This window comes from Podarcis gaigeae (assembly GCF_964106915.1).
Source record: "Podarcis gaigeae genome assembly, chromosome: Z".
NCBI classification, from domain to species: domain Eukaryota; kingdom Metazoa; phylum Chordata; class Lepidosauria; order Squamata; family Lacertidae; genus Podarcis; species Podarcis gaigeae.
Window position 1 is genome coordinate 12,867,027 of NC_139691.1, and position 21,074 is coordinate 12,888,100.

General features: G+C 45.2%; 1 protein-coding gene across 12 annotated transcripts in view; it reads right to left on the minus strand.

The window, feature by feature from the left end:
* Positions 1-20,016, minus strand: part of GOLGA1 (golgin A1) — a 38,540-nt gene extending 18,524 nt beyond the window's left edge. For 4 of the 12 annotated variants that reach the window (XM_083721170.1, XM_083721169.1, XM_083721168.1 and 1 more), the window contains exons 1-12: positions 19,691-20,016; positions 15,621-15,891; positions 14,796-14,886; positions 13,698-13,772; positions 12,396-12,493; positions 11,436-11,468; positions 9,768-9,896; positions 8,962-9,131; positions 7,547-7,658; positions 6,240-6,335; positions 5,729-5,854; positions 3,627-3,722 (exon numbers count right to left, since the gene is read on the minus strand). In XM_083721170.1, the coding sequence (XP_083577296.1) occupies positions 3,627-3,722; positions 5,729-5,854; positions 6,240-6,335; positions 7,547-7,658; positions 8,962-9,131; positions 9,768-9,896; positions 11,436-11,468; positions 12,396-12,493; positions 13,698-13,772; positions 14,796-14,886; positions 15,621-15,755 (1,161 nt within the window). In that variant the 5' untranslated portion in view covers positions 15,756-15,891; positions 19,691-20,016. Of the gene's footprint in view, positions 1-3,626; positions 3,723-5,728; positions 5,855-6,239; positions 6,336-7,546; positions 7,659-8,961; positions 9,132-9,767; positions 9,897-11,435; positions 11,469-12,395; positions 12,494-13,697; positions 13,773-14,795; positions 14,887-15,620; positions 15,892-18,980; positions 19,087-19,690 lie in introns of all 12 variants that reach the window. The other 8 variants (XM_083721166.1, XM_083721165.1, XM_083721164.1 and 5 more) reach the window with 4 other exon arrangements.
* Between the last annotated feature and the right edge of the window lie 1,058 nt (positions 20,017-21,074).

The window sequence follows — 21,074 nt, forward strand, 5'->3', positions numbered from 1 at the left end:
AGCCCTCACTCAGCAGCACAAGCAGGAGGGGACCCCAAATCCAGAGGGGCCACATTTTGAAGCAAGTGAAGTAATGTTTATTATGACCTAAACAGCCCTCTCCCCTCACCCACATAAAACCACAAAATCCAGTTTAAAACTACGTAGAGATATAGAGATAGATATAAAAATAAATAAAATGCCTGATGCCTTCATTATCCACCTTTAGGCACCAGGCAACAACGTTCCTTTTAAACCAGGCCTTTGGTTGATTTGATTGACATCATACGCCCTTTTAAAAAGTGCTTGGGGTGTTATTGGACTGTTGTTTTTATTTTGATTACATATTTTGTGGTTTTATATTCTGCTTTTATTTTGTAAACCGCCCTAAGACTTGCAGGTATAGGGCGGTATATGAAGAAGGAGGAGAAGAAGGAGAAAAAGAAGAAGAGAGATGGGAAGTGCCCTATACAGAATCAGACCATTGGTCCATCTAGTTAAGTACCATCTACCCTGATTGGCTCTCCAGGGTTTCAGGAAGAGTGTTTCTTCCTGCCCTACCTGGAGGATGATGGGGATTGAACCACCAGCGACCTTCAGCATGCAAGGCAGGTACTCTACCACAAAGCTAAGGCCTTTCCCTTGAAAATAAAGAAGGTTCTAGTCCTCACAGTTCTGTATAAATGGCTGAATTAAATAACAAGCTAAGTCTACCAACTGCAGCATTATCTGCACTGACTGCAGCAGTTCTCAAGGCAGTGGTGTTGCAAAGGGGCGCAGGGGCAGGCGGACCACCCCGGGTACCATCCTGAAGGGGGGCAACATTCAGCGCCCCCCCATGGCTCCCAAGCCTAAAGCTAGCGGCAAAGCGGGAGTGCTTTGCTGCTGCTTTGCCACTTGCTGTAGGCTTGGGAGTTGTGGGCAGGCGGAGGGTGCCAAATGTCACCCCGTTTGGCACCAGGACCTTGAGAGTAGATGCGCACACGCCAGAAAGGCTCCTCTCGGCGCAGCTGGGTGAATGAGCGTGAAGCTACAGCATCTCCCAGAAGGGAAGGAGCGAGAGGAGGCGTGTGCGAGAAAGGGGGAACACTCCCTTTGCTTCCTCCAGTGACTGCAGGACGAGAAGAGGGGTGGAGGCGCCCCCACGTCTGGTAAGCCACGAGCAAAAGGGCTCAAAATGGAATGCAGCGGCAGGTGTGGGTTGGCTTGCTATTGGACAAGTAGTTTTATCTCGCGCGTGGGAGTCCTCAGCATGAAGCTATGAATGGCACCAGGAAGCTGCACAGGGTGAGGGGTGGGGTGAGATGGCGGGATGAACTGAAGTGAAGGCATCACACAGCTCCGTCTCACTGGGGTCTCCTGGTCTGTTTCGTTAAAAAAGGAAAGCGCTCACTTTGAGAAACTGAGCATCCATCCGTCCCTAGTCCTAGATAATCCTTGGGACGGGAAGGCATTTCTTGCCATTGACAGCTGCCACTACTGCTGCCTTCTCTGTCTGCTACTCAAGGTGCCAACCGGCCAGTAATTACCATATTTTTTGCACCATAACACTCACTTTTTTCCTCCTAGAAAGTAAGGGGAAATGTCTGTGCGTGTTATGGAGCGAATGCCTGCGGATGGCGGGGGGGATCTACTGCAATCGTGAGCCAAGGATCCATGGTTCCCCATCCTTCCCTCCTCCGTGGTTACAAAGCATGGATCCACATGGATCCTCAGGATTTTTGCATTGGGCTACTCCAAACTCACTGTCAGATCACATGTCTGTGGCCACAGCATGAACCACAAAAATCATATATCCACTATTTCATTTAGAATATATTTTTTTTCTTGTTTTCCTCCTCTAAAAACTACGTGCGTGTTATGGTGTGGTGCGTGTTATAGAGCGAAAAATACAGTACTTTCAGCTGGTGGGGTTCCAGGCAGCAGCTCGGGCAGAAGGCGGCTGCTCCAAACAGGAGTGAGCAAGCAGCGCGAAAAGAGCAGCAAAGAAGCACTACTTTCTACAAATAATAATAATGATAATATCTACAACAGCTTCCCTACAGTCTCCTGTCCCCAACTCGCTGGTGCCGAATGAGCCTCGGTTCTCCTCCCACCATTGATCTGAGTGGATTGCAGCTTATGGCTTCCATTTCCAGCCAATTTATGTGGGAGACAGTCCCAATCCACACAGGGTTTACTTCAGAATAAACACTCTTGGGCTCAGGCCATAAGTAGTCATAATAAGGGCTTTACGCATGAGTAACCCGCCTTCTCCCATACTCAAACTCTTCTTAGGGCCAAGTCCCATTCAAATGACCACAACCCCAAGCCTGTTTCCAAGGAAGGAAATCCCATTGCGTTCAGGCTAATAATAACAACAACAACAACAACAACAACTACTACTTTTGAGTAATCTCGTCTGGTTCGAAGTCCTGATTTCTTGTTTTAGCATGAGGGTTTCAAGTGTACTTAAGGTATGGAATGTGGCTGCAAGCAGCCTTGCTAGGGAGTAACCCTTGCCATGCTCAGTGAGGAAGGAAACATGCATAGGATCCCACTGCGAGGATGCTTGCTAGCCGAGCTGGATACTTCTGAGTAAGCACACTTGGGGCTGCACCCTCTCAGGTCCAGAATTGGCCCAACCCAATTCAGTGGAAGCCCTCAATTTCTGAATTTTGTGGGGAATGCCGGGGGCGGGGGATGATTTGGGGATGGCAGCTGGGCTGCTTTCAAGGTCGACTCCTTACTCAGGAGTAAGTTCCTTAGACATCCATTTTACTTGATGCGAGTGATCTACAGGAACACATCCCTTGGGTCAGCTTGCAAGCGCCATCCTATATGTTCACTCAGAAGTAAGTCCAACTGCATCCAATGAGCCTTACAGTCAGGGGTGTAGGCAGGACTAGGCAGGGGGGCAGGGGCAAGGGGGTGGACTGCCCCAGGTATCATCACTGACTCCCAAGCCTCCCAAGTCTACCTCGAGCTGTCAATGTGGGGTGAGGGCGTGACAAAAAAAATTCCGCATTGGGTACCATCTGACCTTGCTACGCCTCTGTCTCAAGGATTTCAGGACTGGGGCTTTCCCAGCCTTACCTGGAGATATTGGGGACTGAACTGGGGGCCCTCTAAATTCAATGTAGATGCACTCCTGTTGAGCTACAGCCCGTTCTTAGGGGTGATTATGTGAGGGATTGCTCAAAAGATGTGATTCCTGCCCCCTCAACCTGTCCAAAGTGGTACAGCCCAGGGCACACAGCATTTCGTGCCTTTCCTGAACATGTGCTTCACTCACACCTTCCTCCTGAAACCAAGTCCAATATCAGAAATATTTATTATTATTTTTAATAAACAGGTGCTGTGGCCTGGAAAGGCAGCCGCTTGCCCTGAAAACCATCTCCTCCAAATATATAAAAGGTTGGTTGCAGATACTCAGCAGCCAAGGAAAAGCACTCAGCACATACTCAGAGAAACTCTATTCCTACTACATCACACGTTCTAGGGCAGAGCAATGGTCCTGAAAACCATGAGAAGAGAGCCCCTCCAAACTGAATACCTGGCTTGACCAAGCCAAGAGGAATCCCCCACCCCAGAAAGTAATTAGGGCTGTAATTCACCAACCACTAAACACCATCCCAGGCTTCAGAAAGCAATCCTGCCCTGTGTACCTGAGTCTCCAGAAGACTTAAACTCTCTGCATGGCTTGTCCGTGCAGCTGAAAGCTGCTGCCTGGCCTCCTCCAGTCTCTGTTCCAAAGCACTTTTCTAGAAAGGGGAGAAAATTCAATGACTACTAATATTATTGTTACTATGGCTTTTATGTGTTGATGTCTCACATCTTGGTGGCCCTCCAAGCAGTCAACAAAATACAATGGAAAGAAGAACAGACAAAAATGCAAATAAATTAATAAAAGTACAGAGCAACCATGCAAATGAAACAGAGAATCATTAAGCAAGAGTTTTCTACATGGCATCATTAAAAGTCTGCAGCCAAAACTGTAATAGAATTGGAAAATGCTGCAGAAAAGTAGGGAAAGGGTCATAGCTTAGTGGCAGAGCATCTGCCTTGCAGAAGGTCCCAGGTTCAATACCAAATTGTATCTCCAGCTAGGGCTGGGAAATACTCCTGCTGGAAATCCTGGAAAGCCTCTGCCAGTCAGTGTAGACAGCACTGAGCCAGATGGACAACAGTCTCACTCAAAAAGAGGCAGGTTCTTGTGCTTCTAGAAGTCAAGTAGGCAGCTATGTGAGGGAAGAACTGTGCAGCAGGAACTGTCCTGTCTTCGTGGCCTTGATGCTGTCACCAGATCTGCCCCTGGTTCTGAGTGACGTGGGTGGGGAAAGCTTCAAGGAAGGGTCTACTCTTTACAAAGGGCAAGACAAGCAGAACCTCCATTGACACTGGCTGTAAGCTGAAGAATAACCTGAATAACTTGTGCTTGAGCTTGTTTGCTTCCTCCACCTTCCCATTCATTTTTTCTCATGTGCAGTCTCTTTTTTTTATTGTGAGCCTTGAGGGCAGAGCCTGTCTTAGTACTGACTTTTCTAAAGGGCGGGTGCAAAGACTGCAAAGAAATAAAACAGTGGTAGAGAACCTTGGGCCCTCCAGAGTGGTCAACTATAATGCCCATCAACCCCAGCCGGTGGCTGGGAATGATGGGAGTTGTAGTTCAGAAAACGCCTGGAGAGCTGAAGGTTCCCAACTCTTGGACATAAAACAAAAATCTGGTCTAATGCCAGCCAAACTTCTCACAGTATTTAGTATTTCCTGGGTGGCATGTAAATACTTACTACTCACTCAAGAGAAAAATTAGGGCCATGCCAAACCTAAACCAAGTGAGGACAATGACATTGCTAAGCTGAATTCACATCTGATTGATGTTTTAAGACCCATCAGAATGGGCAGCCCCACCCTTTCAGTTACCCATTTGCAAGAAGACCATGCTCTACATCCAGAATGAACTGAGCCCATGCTATCAAAATCCTTAAAGCCAGGCTCTGACCAGAAAGCATCATTAGCCCATGATGCAGCAGGAAGGATCTAAAAGATCCATCTTTCCATTATCCTTCCATTATTTTCAAGTGGTGAGTGTTGTTGCTTGTTCAGTGAAAGGGGAGTTGTATCAATAGGCTCGGGGGAACATCAACAAAATCTTTAGCAGGGGGAACCCTAATGGGGAATAAAACAAACCCCTCAAAAAGGTCCAGTGAATACTGAGCAAGCTCAGTAAGAATAGAATACTGGTTGACAGCAGTGGGTGGAAGGGAGGACTGTAGAGGAGGGCACAGCTGACTGAGACACTGCAAAGGAGCACTCCACACTGCCAACATCTGTGGCCAGTTCCACTTGTCTCTACAAACAGCATTTTACTGGAAGTGTGAAAGCTCAGCAGCTTCCACAAGGCTGGTAAGCTAAAGGGAGCCCTGACCATTAGGTCCAGTCGTGACTGACTTTGGGGTTGCGGCGCTCATCTCGCTTTATTGGCCGAGGGAGCCGGCTTACAGCTTCCGGGTCATGTGGCCAGCATGACTAAGCCGCTTCTGGCGAACCAGAGCAGCGTACGGAAACGCTGTTTACCTTCCCACCAGATCGGTACCTATTTATCTACTTGCACTTTGACATGCTTTCGAACTGCTAGGTTGGCAGGAACAAGGCCGGTACCCAGCCCTAAAGAACATCTTCATGGATGATGAAGCAATGGACTGCATGAAAAGATCTGATGCCCTCAGTACAGCACTCTTGCAACCCCTTCTAAATGCCCCACATTTACCTCCCTGAGCAGCTCCTGGACATGCTCATCACCAGAGAGATTCCCTTCAAAGTGCTTCTCCAGGATGGTCACTTTCTCCTGCAAGTGGCTCACAAGTTGGCTTTTCTCCTCCACCTCAACAATCATCTGTCGAGAGACATACGTTTGCTCTGCAATGAATTCTAAATAAACATGGGCACATTGAAGCGGGCATACCCATCAATGTAAGAGAGGCTGAGCATTTACAATCAGGCACTGAGCAGGGAGAAGAACCAGTCTCTCACTTTTGTGCAATGGGGATTTCTGATGGGCATATTTACTAAGACCTTTCACAGGAGCCATAGGAGGTACTGATTCATGCACCCATGGGCCCCAGGTTGCTGACCCCACAATCTCTGCACATCAATTCCAGTTTTTCTGGTTGCTGAAATATCTGTATCATCACATAGCATTCTCTTCTTCATTGCAGAAATGTCCAAACCCTGGGGGTCTGCTTACCCCTTTTCTCAGTGTGATAACATCCAGGCCATACCTTTTGCTTATTCTGTTCATACTCCTGTTTCAGAGAGTCGTGTTCTCGCTGCAGTGCTTCCATTCGCTTCTCACAACTGGTGGCAGATACTTGAGCCTAAAATATATGCTTTATTAGTTATTGGGTTTTCCCACTTTTCCACCAAATGGGGCTCAAGAAGATTAACAATGACAATGTGGAGGAAAAAACAATTAGAGCAGCCATGCAAAAGCAAAGAAACCCAAGAACAAAGAACAAAGTTATTGAAATAAAAACCATTTTCAATGGGTTGTACACAACTTTAGTCCCACTCAAGGGTGGGCCAACTGAAATTAAAGGACACGGCTAACTTTATTAGTCATTAGTTTCAATAGGCCTACTCTAAATAGAGCTTAGTTGGACACCTACTGAATTCCCCCCATAAAAGTTATAAACCACTTGATTGCTTAAAGAAAACAACCCTCCAAGTGGTATACAAAGAGAATTAAACAATAAGATATCAATAATGAAGCTAAGAACATTGTTTAAAAACATTTTAAAGATAATTAAAATTAACAATAAGCTAAAAAACATATTAAAACACATGTCAATATTCTATGTATCAGTGTAGGTTTGCTGAAACAAAAATGTTTTAGTAGGTGCCCTCCCTGCTGCTGAAATAGGACATGCTCCCATCAGCATTGGCATTCAGCTGGCTCCTGAAGACACACCTGCTTGGGCAAGACTTCTCCTGAACTGAACTTGTGATTTTACTGTTTTCACCGTCTTTTCACTGTTTTAATTGCTACGTTTTTAATTGTTTGCTTTAATGTAGTTCCAGTGCATGTTGTAAACTGCTTTGAGATTTCCCCCCCTTAAAAATATAAAGTAGTATAGAAATGATATAATAATAATAACAGTACTACTACCGGAACTAATGATAATGTAAATTAAATAAAAAAAATATTTAATTTCTCTACTATCTTTCGATTCATTCAAAGGAAGAAGAAGAAGAGAAGAGTTTGGATTTGATATCCCGCCTTTCACTCCCCTTCAGGAGTCTCAAAGCGGCTAACAACCTCCTTTCCCTTCCTCCCCCACAACAAACACTCTGTGAGGTGAGTGGGGCTGAGAGACTTCACAGAAGTGTGACTGGCCCAAGGTCACCCAGCAGCTGCATGTGGAGGAGCGGAGACACGAACCCGGTTCACCAGATTACGTGACTACCGCTCTTAACCACTACACCACACTGGCTCTAAATAGGGAAAAGGAAGGCTTTTAAGCACACTCTCTGCTTGCAAGAGAGGCATCTGATGTATGTGGGTAAGAGAAGAGAATCTCCCACTTACATTTTGTAGATCTACTGACAGTTGCTGAATGTACGCTTGGAGCTCCTGGCTCCGCTGCTCTAAGGTTGTGATCTTGCTTTCTGCATTCTCCTCTGCATCGATGAGCTCATCCCTGTGAGGGGAGGAAATGAAAGGAGGAAGAGAAATTTAACTTGAAGGCCAGAGATCAGGGATAGCCAACACAGTGCCCTCCATATATTGTTATGACTCCAACTTCTATCAGCCCAGCCAAGAGGACCAGTGGTCAGGAACAAAGGATTTGGGAAGTCCAAGAATATCTGGACGGCCATAGGTTCCCATCCCTGAGCAAGAAGTTCAATTCTGTGTGTTAGGTCTAAGCTGAGATAATGGTTTCATATCCAACCACAGGAAGCTTTATTTCATTTGCTCTGAAATGGTGCCCCCATGACCTGTCTTATGGAGATGGCAGTGGTTTTAGGTCTGCCCCTTAGAGCCGGCATGAGAAACCTGGGCCTGCCAACTTCCATCAGCCCCATCGTTTTGATGATATTGTTTGGTTTTCTATTGTACACCATCTAGAAATCTTTAAAACATTAAGCACTTTAGAAATGCTTTTTTAAAATTGTTCATTAAACTGTTTTGAAGATACAGATTAAAAAAATTAAACAAACAATACCGATGCAAAGAGTGAGCCATTAACATAACAGGCTTAAGACAGCTCAGTAACAATGCAAACTCATCAGCTTATGTTTATATTTCTTCTACAGGGTTTCAAGGTAAAGAGGTAACTCAAAAGGTCCGTGGTCTAGAGTAGTACTCTAATGTGGTGGACCAGCTATTTTTTCCCTCCCAACATCCCAGATTCTGGTGCCATATTTGGTCCCGGAAGCATCCCATCCAACCTGGGCTGTGATGGGGCTGCCACAGGCCAGCAGCCAACGGCTTGTGGACCGGCACCAGTCCTTTTGAGGTAGCACTGGTCTAGAATATATGAAGGGCAAGGAGAAAACATTATCCTTTACACTGGCATATCTTAAAATCATCACATACAAGATTCTGCCTTTCCTAAAAGATGCTCAAGGTGGCGCACATGCTTCTTCTTCCCACTTTATCCTCACAACCCTGTGAGGTAGGTGAGGCTGAGAGTGACTGACTGGCAAACTGAACTTCAGGGCCAAATGGGGATTTGATCCCTGGTTTTCCAGGCTGTAGTCCAACACACTAACTATAACACCATGATGGCTCAATAAACACTACCCATATTTTCCTCAAATGGGTTTTTCACCTACCATCCCATGGCTGCCCTGAGTTTTTGTGTTTTCTCTAAAAGGGCACATTGCCAAACTTGTGCAGCTAAGAGGAGATGCTTTTAAATAAATAAGAATTTTCAGGCACACAAAGCCTGTCCAGGACAAGACACCCAGAGGGTCTAAGCAGAACATTCTTTCCCCAACCTCTCTGCTTCCAGCTCTGCATGCTGCTGTCGTAGTTGCTGTAACTCTGCTGCCTGGCAGGAGGACAAAGTGCGAAAGGTCTGCAGCTCCTCTCGAGTGCGCTGCAGCTCTTGTGTGGAGGATCCCAATTCCTGCTCCATCTGGGCCAGTGACTCTTCCTTCTTCAAAAGCTGCATGTTTTAAAGAAAACAAACAACAAAACCACATATCAATCAGCTAGCTCTCAGAGGCAGAGGGAACCTCTCAGTACAGTGCTACCTTGGAATATGGCAGGGCTGGCCAGTTTAATGCCATCCACATGTAGTTGCATTGTAATTCCCACCATGCCTGACCTCTGAGCCCTGCTTGCTGGGAGTTGTAGGATGGCTTCCTATGCCCCTGTGTCTTAAGGGAAGGACCATAGATCAGTGGAAAAGCATTTGTTTTGCATGCAGAAGGTCCCATGTTCAATCCTTGACATCTACAGGACAGGCTGATAATGTCTCTTGCCTAAAACCCAGGAGAGCTGCTGATGGTAAGTGTAGACAATACTGAGCTAAACAGGACAAACTTCTGATATTCCTACTTTGAGATTGCCCATGTACTCCCCTTTGATTCCCACAGTGAAAAAGAGGTAGAACATAAGCTAAAGGGTGAAGGCAGAGTCCAATAAGCCCAAGGGTAGATAAGAGAGAAAAAGAGGAAGACCAGCTGGGGAGCAGGCGGTCAGTGGAATATAAAGGCAAGAGCTTCCTGGATTATGTCCCAGAGGTTTAGGCTGGGTTTGGCTGCCCTACCCCAAATGGGTTTCCCTTGGGATCACTCACCATGTGCTTGACTTTAGCCAGCTCCTGCTGCTGGAAGCCCTCCAACTCATCAATCTCATCCCTTTTCTGGAAAAGGTTCAAGCTCTGCTCTTTCATCTCTTGTAGCTGTGCCGAAAGGAGCTTCTTCTCCTGTTAAGCAGCCAACACATAGAAAAGAAGATTAGGGAGATTTCCCAGCTTCAGTGTAAAAGCCAATTAAGATCTGAAAAGGGGGAGATTGTCCAGTGTTCTGCTTGGTGGGAGGAAGGCCCATCTGCCAAGGTCCTATATATCAAAAAGTACTCACAACAAGGATTTTGGGGTGGGTCTTGATGTTCAAACGCAATCTAGCTAAGGTCTGTCATAGAAATTATCTCTATTCTGTGTAAAGAAAACTGAAAGAGCAACAACAAATGCTACAAAATACACAGTAAAACCATGTATACAAATTAGTAATATTTATAGAAAAAGGTTCTCAGGACCCAAACAACCCACAAATTGCCCCAGAAAACTCACAATGAAGAGCTTTTCTGGGACCCACTAGCACCACCCTAGTTTCTCAGGTGAGGCTTTATGAATAGACACCCAGTCTGATGGCGCATCTTCTGTGTCACATCCAGCACTCAGATCAGTTGTACTGCACACACACCAGTTCCAGGTGACAGGAGGTCTGGCTTGGTTAGTTTCCCAGGGGTCCCCTCAAGGATGGCAAACAGAACACCCCTCCACTCAACTGGAGGCTGCATCCGGTGCTAGTCCATTATTTTCAATGGGTTTACTCTGATTAGAACTTAGTTGGATGCAACCCTTGGGAACAAGAGACCCTTAAAGCCACATCCCTTGAAGCAGAAAATGAAGCAGCAGCTTTGGAAGTTCTTGCTCAGGGGTAAGGATAAACTGAGAGGTACTGCCAGGTGTAAGTTGGGGTGTCGCAGGCTGACCTTGTTTTCAAGGCATCTGGGCATTGCCACACTCTCTATTGTCGAGGGGTGTTACAAGCAGAGTAGTCTCTGTCTTTCATTCAGCAGGGACGGCATTTAAAAGTTTGACAATTGTACCTAAGTATTCAGAATATTCTTCTAGTCTGGTAATTATTCTATTGCTTGTTTGCCATTAGCTACCCCTGAGTAGTATAGGTGCTCAAGTAACTAGAAGTCTTTTTTGTTCAAGATTCTATGCCTCAAGAATATAGAGAAAAATCTGGAAGCCTTTTACAAGCTTCTCTTATTCAAGTGTTCTAGGGAATGGTTTTCTGCTTCTCTTTCAAGGATCACAATAATATTTCCGTAGCCCAGTAGAGGGAAACCCATGGCCCTCCAGATGTTGGCAAACTAACATGCTGGTTGAGGCTGAGAGGAGTTGGAAGCCAAAAATGCAGCGGGGGGGGGGGGAGTTTCCCACCTTCCTGCCTTATGGAGAGAGAATTTACATCATTCTGCTGGTAACCCTGCAAGACCACATAATGCTTTTGCTATCAAGAAATGTCTATAGGATTCAACAGTCTAGACTGTCATGGAAGACTGAGGGACACAAGGCACCAAGACTAAGTTGCTTATTATGTCTGCAGCACAGCTGGGAACTAAATTTGAAGTCTATTTGGGAAGGGGAGGAAGAGAAGATTACAGCCTCCAAAAATGAGATCCTGTCTGTTTGCACATTTTAGGGCCCAGCTCTAAGTAAGCTACTTGCCTTTTCAAGGTGTGACAGCTTCTCCCTCCATTCCTGGGAAGGAAGAAAAGGACAGGTCAACATTTGCATGCCAGAGGGGCTATAATGAGGGAGAAGCTGGCAACAAACCAGGGAGCAGAAAAGTTCAGAGCCTACACCATCTGTCCTGCACAGTTCAAAGGAGCAACAGCAACTGGTGCTGTTATTGCATCACAGAGAGGCTCCCTTCCTTAAAGGGACAGTCTCAGAGAGAAGGAGCATGACTGTTTGTTATTTTATATGATTTATGCTATAATGTTTTACTGTGTTTTATTATGTTACTGTTATTTATTGTTTGTAAGTCACTTTGGGATTCATTTAAATGAAACGCAGCACAGAAACACAATCAATCAATCTTCAGTGGTGGCTTCTCGCTTGTGGAAAGCTCTCCCACAGGGAGGCTCACCTGGCACCATCGTTACATATCTTTAGGCACCAGACAAAAACAGTCCAGAAGACCATTCGAGTTCTGCAATGTTCGAAAGCCAGCAAAGGGCTGGCTGCAAGTTCAATGGAGAAAACTGAAAAACATGCAGCAGAATTCATTCGATTTCCAAGGCACGTTTGAAAATGGAGGCAATTACTTCCAGGTTTTTGGCTTTCGAAAACCAAAATGTTCAGCTTCCGAGACACTCAAAAACCGAGGTACCACTGTAATTGTAAGTGGCTCTGAGTTGCCTGGGGGAAAAAAGTTACTAATAAATTTAACAATTAATAACAATCTTGAGAGACTATTCCTGGGAGAGTAGGAATGGGAGGGGAAAGTGCCCCCTTAATGTTTGTTGGGACTACGAACCCCATCATTCCCTACAATGACCATGCTAAGCCTGAAAAAAGTGAGGACCTGGCAGAGTGGGGTTGTCCAGGAAGGCTTGTCCCTCTCCTCACCCATCTCAGAACTTCTGGAAGCATGGCAACAAAGGCTTCACGAGCCTGACTGACCTGGTCCTTCTTCTCCAGAGCCAAAACCGTGCCTTCTGCCATCTTGGCCGTGCTGGCTTGATGAGCCTCATTCTGCTCTTGGAGCTTCTTCACAAAGGCTGCGGGTGACAACACATGAGCCGGAGAAACACCTGGGTGCTGCTGTGCCCAAGGCCCAGACTCATTCCATTTTAGGAGTGCAAGTTACTGCCTAACAGTGAGCCAAGGCTACTCCAGTGCTGCCTGCTCTGACTGGCAGTAGGTCCCCAAGTCCCTCAGCAAAGTGTTAATTGCTAAAGACTGCTACCTGAAATCAGTAGTGGCTGGTGCCCAATGAGGTTGGTAGGGCAGAAGGCAGGGAGTCCAATGGTAGGTGGAGGCACAGCCAGTGACAGATGGAGCTAAGCAATTCTAGTTTTGTCCTCTTCCCCCTCCCTGCAGAGTTCTACAAGGGCAACACTGAGATTAAGGAGCCGCAAGCTGACAGGCAGTGCCATCTCCTGGACTGTTGTGAGTCAGAAAACAGGCAGGCAAATATTGGCTGTGGGTAGACTGAGGTTAGTGGGGCAGTTCCAGTACTGCCTGAAATTGTTTTAACTGGAGATTTTTGGGTCAGGTGTGGGGGGAAATCACACCAGGTCCTTCCATATGGAAAGCATGTGTTCCGACACTGCCCCTTGGTACTGCCCCATCAGCAGAACATTACTCCACAGAATGAGGTAACTCTTCGACAGGACCCAAGGTGGAGTTTGGGGCGGATGCTCCCCCTGCTTATTCAAAAACCTCTGAACCTTGCACAGGTCCTTCAGAAGCTGCAGATAGCAGCTGAGAACTTTGTATGAGAGATGCCTATGTTTTGTATGTATTATACTTCTCAGAATAAAGAACCATTCACAGTTCTCTGGTCATTTCACTTTCTCTTCTTTCAGTGTCCCAGCTACACTTCAGGCAGCACAATACTGAGCAACATTAAATTCTGACTCTCTCCTAGGCCCAAATCTCACCCTCATCTGCTTTCCCACAAATGAGGAAGTAAATAAGGGGCCTGCTCAAGTGTATGCCAAACCACAGCTTACCATTTCAAGAATGAGATTCAGGCTCACACGCTGCCTCCTCCCCTCAGGATTTTGCTAGTGATAAACCTGTTTCGAACAGCCAGACTAAAGTCCATGCTGGCCTACAAACTGTGCCTTCATCCTCATTTGCAAGCAAGCAAGCACAAATAATAATTTTCTTGGCTGGCTCAAGTTCAAAAAACAGTTTTACTTCCTGAGGCTTCTATGCCCTTTTTTAAAGGGAAATGGAAAGAAGATGGGTACGTACAATCCTGATGGGTCTCTAATGCGTTCTCAAGCTTCTCCTTAATCTTCTGCAAGTTTCGGACCTGCTCGGCGTAATCTTGGGGGAAGGAGGCAGCAGCACCAACCAGAGATGGGCAGACAGGAGGGAGAAAACCGGGAGGAGGGGAGGAAAAAAACCTGGTGAGTGAAGAGGAATAATGATTTCCTTTGTTTGAAAATCATTTCTGTTAAGGAAGGTGAGGCAAACGGCCACACCTCAGCACCAGGCAAAACAAAATACTGCTACTGCACATGAAGTATGAAGAAGAGGTACAGACAGAAGGAATTTTGCTAGGAACAGAGAATCAAACATTGCTGAAAGGGCAGGGCAAGTTACCAAGACCAGCAGTGTGGCTCCAGCAGGCCATTCCTTTCTCGGTAGCCCATAGTATAGTTGCACAGAGTATGTGTAAACCCAGACCTTGATGCTCTATAAAATCACACATACACCATCCACACTGGCTCAAAGAATGGAAGCAGTTTTATCATCATATGTTAGAAGAGCAATGGTCATTTTTGACTGCCTATCCAAGTGCAGACAGTGGAAGGATTAATGGAGTCTTACAAAGGTGGACCTAAGAAGTGGAATTAAAAACAGGAAGGGCTTTTTTTGACAAGGTGGGAGTGCTGCCCACTCTAGCAATGGATAAGAGACATTTTTCATCTTGAGGGCTGCATTCCTTTGTAGACAACCTTTGTTGGGGGGGGGGAGAGACATGCCAGTGGTGGGCAGGGCTAGAAGCAAAAGTGGGGGAAAGCAATGGATGTGACTCTTTTGTATAGCAGGTTCCTTTTTGGGCACATAAATATCAGAGGGTCTCTGCAAATACATAAATCCCTTTCCACCCTCTATTTACACAAGCAAGAGGCATGATCACATCCAAGGACACATTTGGGCCATGCTAGAGGACAGTGTGGAGCAGGCCATTGAGAGGCATGGCCTGGACAGAGTCCAGAAGGCCAGGAGGGCTACTTTTGGCTCACCCTGTACTTTGAACAGGTATGACTTCTGAATGTTGTCTATACAACAGGGAGCACCTGTGTTCTTAGGCTAACCCCTCACCCCCAACATAGCACCTACCAGACAGCTTGACTTCCAGCTTCCGGATTTGTTCATTCCTCCGGAAGAGCTGAGACGAGAGGTCCTCCCTGGAGCTGCTTCCATCTGAGGGCTTAGTGGATTAAAAGATATATAGTAGGAATACTCACTTTTAAAAATTCAGAAATGAACAGTCCAACACTTGTCCATTTCAGCAACAGCAACAAAAAAGAGCCTGCCCATGGGAAGCAGGGGGAGAGATGAGAGGGGAATGGCACTTTGCTGCAGTTTTTACATCATGCTACAATTTTTAAAGCATGGGCAGTGTTTTGTCCTTTCCACTAGCAAAAATGGTGCTCTCAATTCTTCTCTTATGATTAGATGTTACACTAGCTGGATAGGCTCATTCCTCTCAACTCAGCATTGGTCTTCCTCCACCTTCATGAGGTGCTAGTGAATTTTGCCTTTTTATGCTAAGTTGCATAGCAGCTGTCATACTGGCTGCTTGATACTCTTGCCAACACAGACATGAACCCCGCACTGCTCACCAGTCAACACCACTCACTTGTCAGAGTTACATCAGGTGACTGACAGGTGGACATACTGCTTTAGTGAAAATTTGGAATAGTAAAGCGGTGCTGGATTCAGCCCACACTATCAGTGCTACCACCTGGTGCACTTCATTTCTTCTCCTGGACAAAAGGAATTGGTACTATGACATTCAAGAGGACCAAACCACACCACAGAAAGATTGATAACATTTTTAGGTTTGCTTTTGTATTCTGTAGACTTCAACATAAAACTGAGCAAAACAACACATAGTTGTCTTAAAAAACTAGATAGGAAAATGTAGCATTTGGCACTTACAAAGTCATCCCCGGAATCTGCTCCTACAGATGCGATGGACTCCTTGCTGACTGATCTGGGCATTCTAGCCACCCCTCCTGGCCGCGGAGAAGTAGCTGCCTCTTCCGCAATCTTCTTCTTTAGTTTTGCAAACATCTTCAACAGCCAGACAGGCCTTCAAAGGCCGGATCACCGCAGTTCAGACAGTCAAGGCACAAGCACACAGCAGTCTGTGCCTGATTTATCTTCCATCCAATCAGTTCCTCTCCCTCAAGGGGCTCATTGCCCAGTGCTGTTTCAAAATTAAGGGGGTGCATTTGTAATGACCAAATCTGACAATACGGTTCAGTGAACACAGATTAGGCAATCTGCAAGAATTAGTTCAAGATCAAAATCTATGTTTGGAACAATTTTGAACTCCTTGAATTCTAAACCTACATTGCTCTCCAACTCTCTTCTGTCCACCCACCCCAACCTCAATGCAAGGCAAAGTACTGGAACAGATACAATACTAATCAAATCTAGAAACAAAATCATAACTAATGTTTTTTGAAGCTACTGTCACTGGGAACCACATTTGCACTCAAGTTTCAGACCTTTTAACAGTCTTCAGTTCCTTCATCTTTTTCTTAAAACCAATACAAAAGATTATGTACTTCTGAGTCACGTTTTACAATATTTACAAGCATCCCAATATATATAAACTCCATAAGGCATTAAAATTGACTGTAAAATTTAAACCACAAGATGTGCCCTTGACTGATGGGCTCAAGATATCAAGACAGAATGAGACACATCACTAAAAATAATCATTAGAAATTCCGGCCCATACCAATACTTGGCTCTTCTGATTTTGTTGGCTTCAAGTATGTTGGAAGTCACAGGGACCCGTGACATGCGCCATATGCAAGAGGCAGAACACAGATTGCAACATCAAAGCCCCCAATGCAAGATAAAAAAACTCAAGAAGAGGTCTCATTGAAGCCATATGAAGGGGAATTACCATCTCCTGGCTCGGCCTCTCTGTCTACCTAACACCATCTCCCTGAGCAACCATGAATTATTCACTGGATTTCCTGACAGCCCTGCAGGAGCTATAGGACACCTGACACCACCTGTCCAACATGCTGACCTTGAAAGTACTTCATGAACATTGCAGGCTGATTTGTGATAGTAACTTCAGCTTCCTCACATATTTAACTCTGCCTCTCACTACCAAATCTCATGATGACACCCTCAAATTTGAACCCAAAGGATGACTTACAGGATCCACTCTGAACCAACACTTAGCAAGAGGTGCCATAGCTTGTGTACCCAGAAATCACTATCGCTAACCAGGAAGCGCTCTTCTCTAGTTCTAGAAGCAGGTGGGATGGTGGAAGCAAATGACTAATGGCAGGCAATGTTAATAAATTATGCCTAAACTTTTTAGCTTTTCTAATGCAATTTCTAAGATAATGTTTGAAAAGCATTTTTAACTTACACATGCCTGTTATTTACATATAGTTGAGAACATAGCCAGAGGCACTCTTTATTTATACATTCTGGCTCCGAGAGATCATATTTGGCCCCCGGTATGATGCTCTTTGAATTTCTTGCCATATTCAGTTTCCCACCAACTCACATTAGACTACAGTAATGTCAATGCACTCCCCACCATCACCTGTTACTGAAGGGGTGGGGAAAGTCAAATTTGGCCTGTGGGATCATTTTAAGACAAGTGATGCTCATGCTATATATCAGGCACACAGATCTGTTATCTCCAGTGTAAGCACTAAGTGCTAAGACAGGAGATAAGGGATCTCTTATCCCTGATCCTAGTGCTAAGCACTACAGTAATTATTACTGTATTTACCCCTTATCAGTTGCTTATTGCAGTAGAGGCAAACCCCCTTAGGAGCAGCTACGATGAGCTGCGCTTCTGTCTTATATTCTTCCTACAGAAAAGACTGCTGTCTGGGACTGGGCATATGAGACATCTTTTGACAATCTTTCAGACACAACTCAATGTGCTGGCGTTAGTTTAAAATTCTAACACAGCTACCTTAATGATTATTTTCTCCTATATATGGACCTGTCCAGACACTAAGGTAATCTTAAGAAGACTTTCTTTGGATTCCACTTGTTAGAAGTGAGCTGGGCTGTGACCCAAAAAGGCCTTTTCAGCTGTGGCAATTCAACATCCTTTCAGTGACAGGTGGAGACTTTTAGGTTTCTTTAAAACAAAGCTTTAAACTGGCTTTTAAAAAAACTGGTTTGGTACTGGTGCGCTGCTCTACTCCATACTTTATCGTAACTACTGTTTTGTTAACCTGGTGCTGTCTAGATGTGCTGGGCTACAACTCCTTCAGACCACACCAACACAGCCATGCTGTATGGAAATAGCAGTCGAAAACATCTGGAGGGCACCAGATTGGCAAAGGCTGCTTCTCTGCCTTATTCACTGTCCTTAAACTACCATTAGTTATTTTGGGGCCCTTTGGGTAGAAGACAGCAAGAAGAGAAAGCTTAAAAATAAAACCAACCATCTCACGAAGCAGTGAGCATGAGTCAATATACACATTTAAAGCTGCTTTAAGCATCTTAAATAAATTTGATTCTTGCCTTCCAAAATTTGCATAACATTATCTTTAACCATTTTACCTTTGAATAGCAAACCCCTCATTGTTTACATTGCTACTATAAAAGCCATGTTCAATGCAACCAGATCCACATTGAAATCCTGCCGCACCTGTATTCCAGGGGGCTTATGCACTAGCAAGTACTCTCAGGTCTTGCTAGCAAGTTTCCCATAATGGGCATCTGGCTGGCCACTATGAAAACAGAATGCTGGACTAGATGCGTCTTTTGGGGTCTGACCCTAAAAGGCTCTTCTTGTGCTATAAGTACGGTACATTTAGGATTGCAAAGGGCATTATGGTATGGATGTTTCGGCCAGGAAAGATCTTGTCTGAAATTCCCACTTGGTCACAAACCTCAGTGGATAACCTTTGGACCAGCTTTGTTGTGTGAGCAAAATATGGAGCCATGGAAAGACTTGATGTCCCTGCTCTTGAATAAAGCACAATAAAAAAACATCAAGTAGGTGATTCCAAATATAGTTTTATTACTGGATCAGAGCTTCTGAGGCATGCCAGGTGTTTTCCTTTTTCTGCAGTGCCCAAACAATGTTGCTAGCATCAAAATGCTAGCGTGTATCCCATCACTCACCCCATAATTAAATCTGGATTTATTCTTTTCAGGGGAAATTACAACACACACGTTACCAATACCCTGTTTGTAAATTAAGCCCCATCTAGAAGGACTCAAGGTTAACACTAACAATAATGATACAAAAGTCACAACATAAAAAAGGAAAACAAAAAGTCACTGGAGTCATACCTTTATTTGGGTCAACTAAAATGCTGCAAAACAGTGGTGTGGTTTTGAGTTACGTAGAAGTCTTCTTCACACTTACTGTACAAAATCAGGCTTTGGTGGGGCAAGGCTTGGAAAGAGAGAAAAAGAGAAGTAGGTATTTCCCTCCCCTCATTACTGTGAAAGCCAATGAAGAGCGGCAAGACCCAGGTTCAAATCTCTGTTAAAGCCATTAAAGCTCACTGGGTTACCCTGGGTCAATCACTATCTCTCAGCCTTAAATGCTGTGAAGATAAAACGCGAAGAAGTGTGCACACCACCTTGACCTCCTTGGAGAAAAAGTGGGACGTAAGTGTAAGAATAATTCATAAATAAATAATGAATAACGATGCCTGAATCTTCCCCTCTTCCCTCCTCGAACCCTTTTCCTTTTACATGCCACCTGAAGAACAGCGTTGGGGAACCCGAACACTTTCTCGCATCTTTTGCTTGGTCCTTTTATAGGCAATAAATATGGTAAATGAGTGGGGAAGACGGAGGCTCTTAACAGCCGCGCCAAACCTTCCCCATTTACCGTATTTACCGTCTCACCTTTCTTTCCAACACTACTACCACCCTCCAGAAAGCAAAACAGAAACCCACCCCCAACGACCGCAATACACTGACATTTCACGCACCCTCTAAACGCCAAGGAAAAGAAAAGGCGGAACATAAAACCCTTTCTCTTAACTCACCGGCTGGTTCCTGACAGAACGGACGCCTCAACCACTCAGCCGGACCCGGAAACAGTGTCACCACCGGCTGGCGGAAGTGACGTGGCAGAAAGGGACTAGGGACGCGTGCGCAGAGAGAGGTGCTGTTTGTTTGTTTCTTTCTTTCTTTCTTTGTGTGTAAGTGTGTGTAGCGAAGGAGACGATATAAGGTTGGAGGGCGTGACCACTTCGGAGGCGTGGCTAAAGAAGAGGCCCCACCCCTCGCGTGACTGGAAAAAGGGCGGATATGAAAAAATGGAGGCGGTACTTGCGTCACACTTCGCGCCCCTCCCACTTTCGCCTCAGGACGACGTTCGAGGAGGCGGGACAGAGCGGGAGGCAGGCGCTCAAAGGACGCTCACCGTGCATTTAAAGCACACGCTTAACGCTCACCCCGCAAAGTATTCTGGGAACTGTGGTTTGCCCTCACAGACCTACAATTCCAATAGCACCCTTAGCAAACTACTGTTCCCAATAAAGGTGATTTAAATGGGAGGCGTGTATGCAGCCTGTACAGAAAATGAAAGAAACACCATTTGTTCTTTGCTGTTATATAAAAAATATTTTTCCTTTTTAATAAAGAGGTAGTTGTCTACACTTAAGTAAACTCGCTTCAAGTCTCTGCCAAAGCAGACTGTGACTTTTTTTTTTTGCTGTCCTTTGCTTTGTGAGGAAAGTGCTGATTTGTTTTTGTAAAAGGGCTAATAAATTTTTATATGGTTATTATCTCTCACCTGTACTGTATATGTCAATTTTGTTGTTCCCAACTTGGATTCGAAATATTCAATGGGCATCAGGTTATAAACACTCCAGATAAATAAAATAAATTTACCCCAAAGGGGTAGTCAACCTGTGGCTTTCCAGCTGCTGTCGCTCAGGTCCCAACTCCCATAATCCCCAACGACTGCATGCAACATCTGGAGGGCTACAGGTTGATTATCTCTCACACCTCAACACTTTCCCCATGTAGCACTAGGTGTATTTCCTATTTCTAAATATAAAATTCACTGCTGAGGGCATTACACCATTGATTTAAATCACATAGCTCCCCCCAACCCAATAATCCTGGAAACTGTGGTTTACCCATCACAGAGCTACCATTCCCAGCACCCCTAACAAACGAGTTCTTTAAGAGAATCCATATGCTTTAAATGTACATCACATAGTAACACAGGAGGCTGCCTTAAGGTAAAAGGTAAAAGACCCCTGGGTGGTTAAGTCCATTCAAAGGTGGCTATGCGGTTGTGGTGCTCATCTCACTTCCAGGCCAAAGGAGCAAACGTTTGTCCACAGACAGCTTTCCGGGTCATGTGGCCAGCAGGACTAAACCGCTACTGGAGCACAGAGGACCGTGACGAGTGCCAGA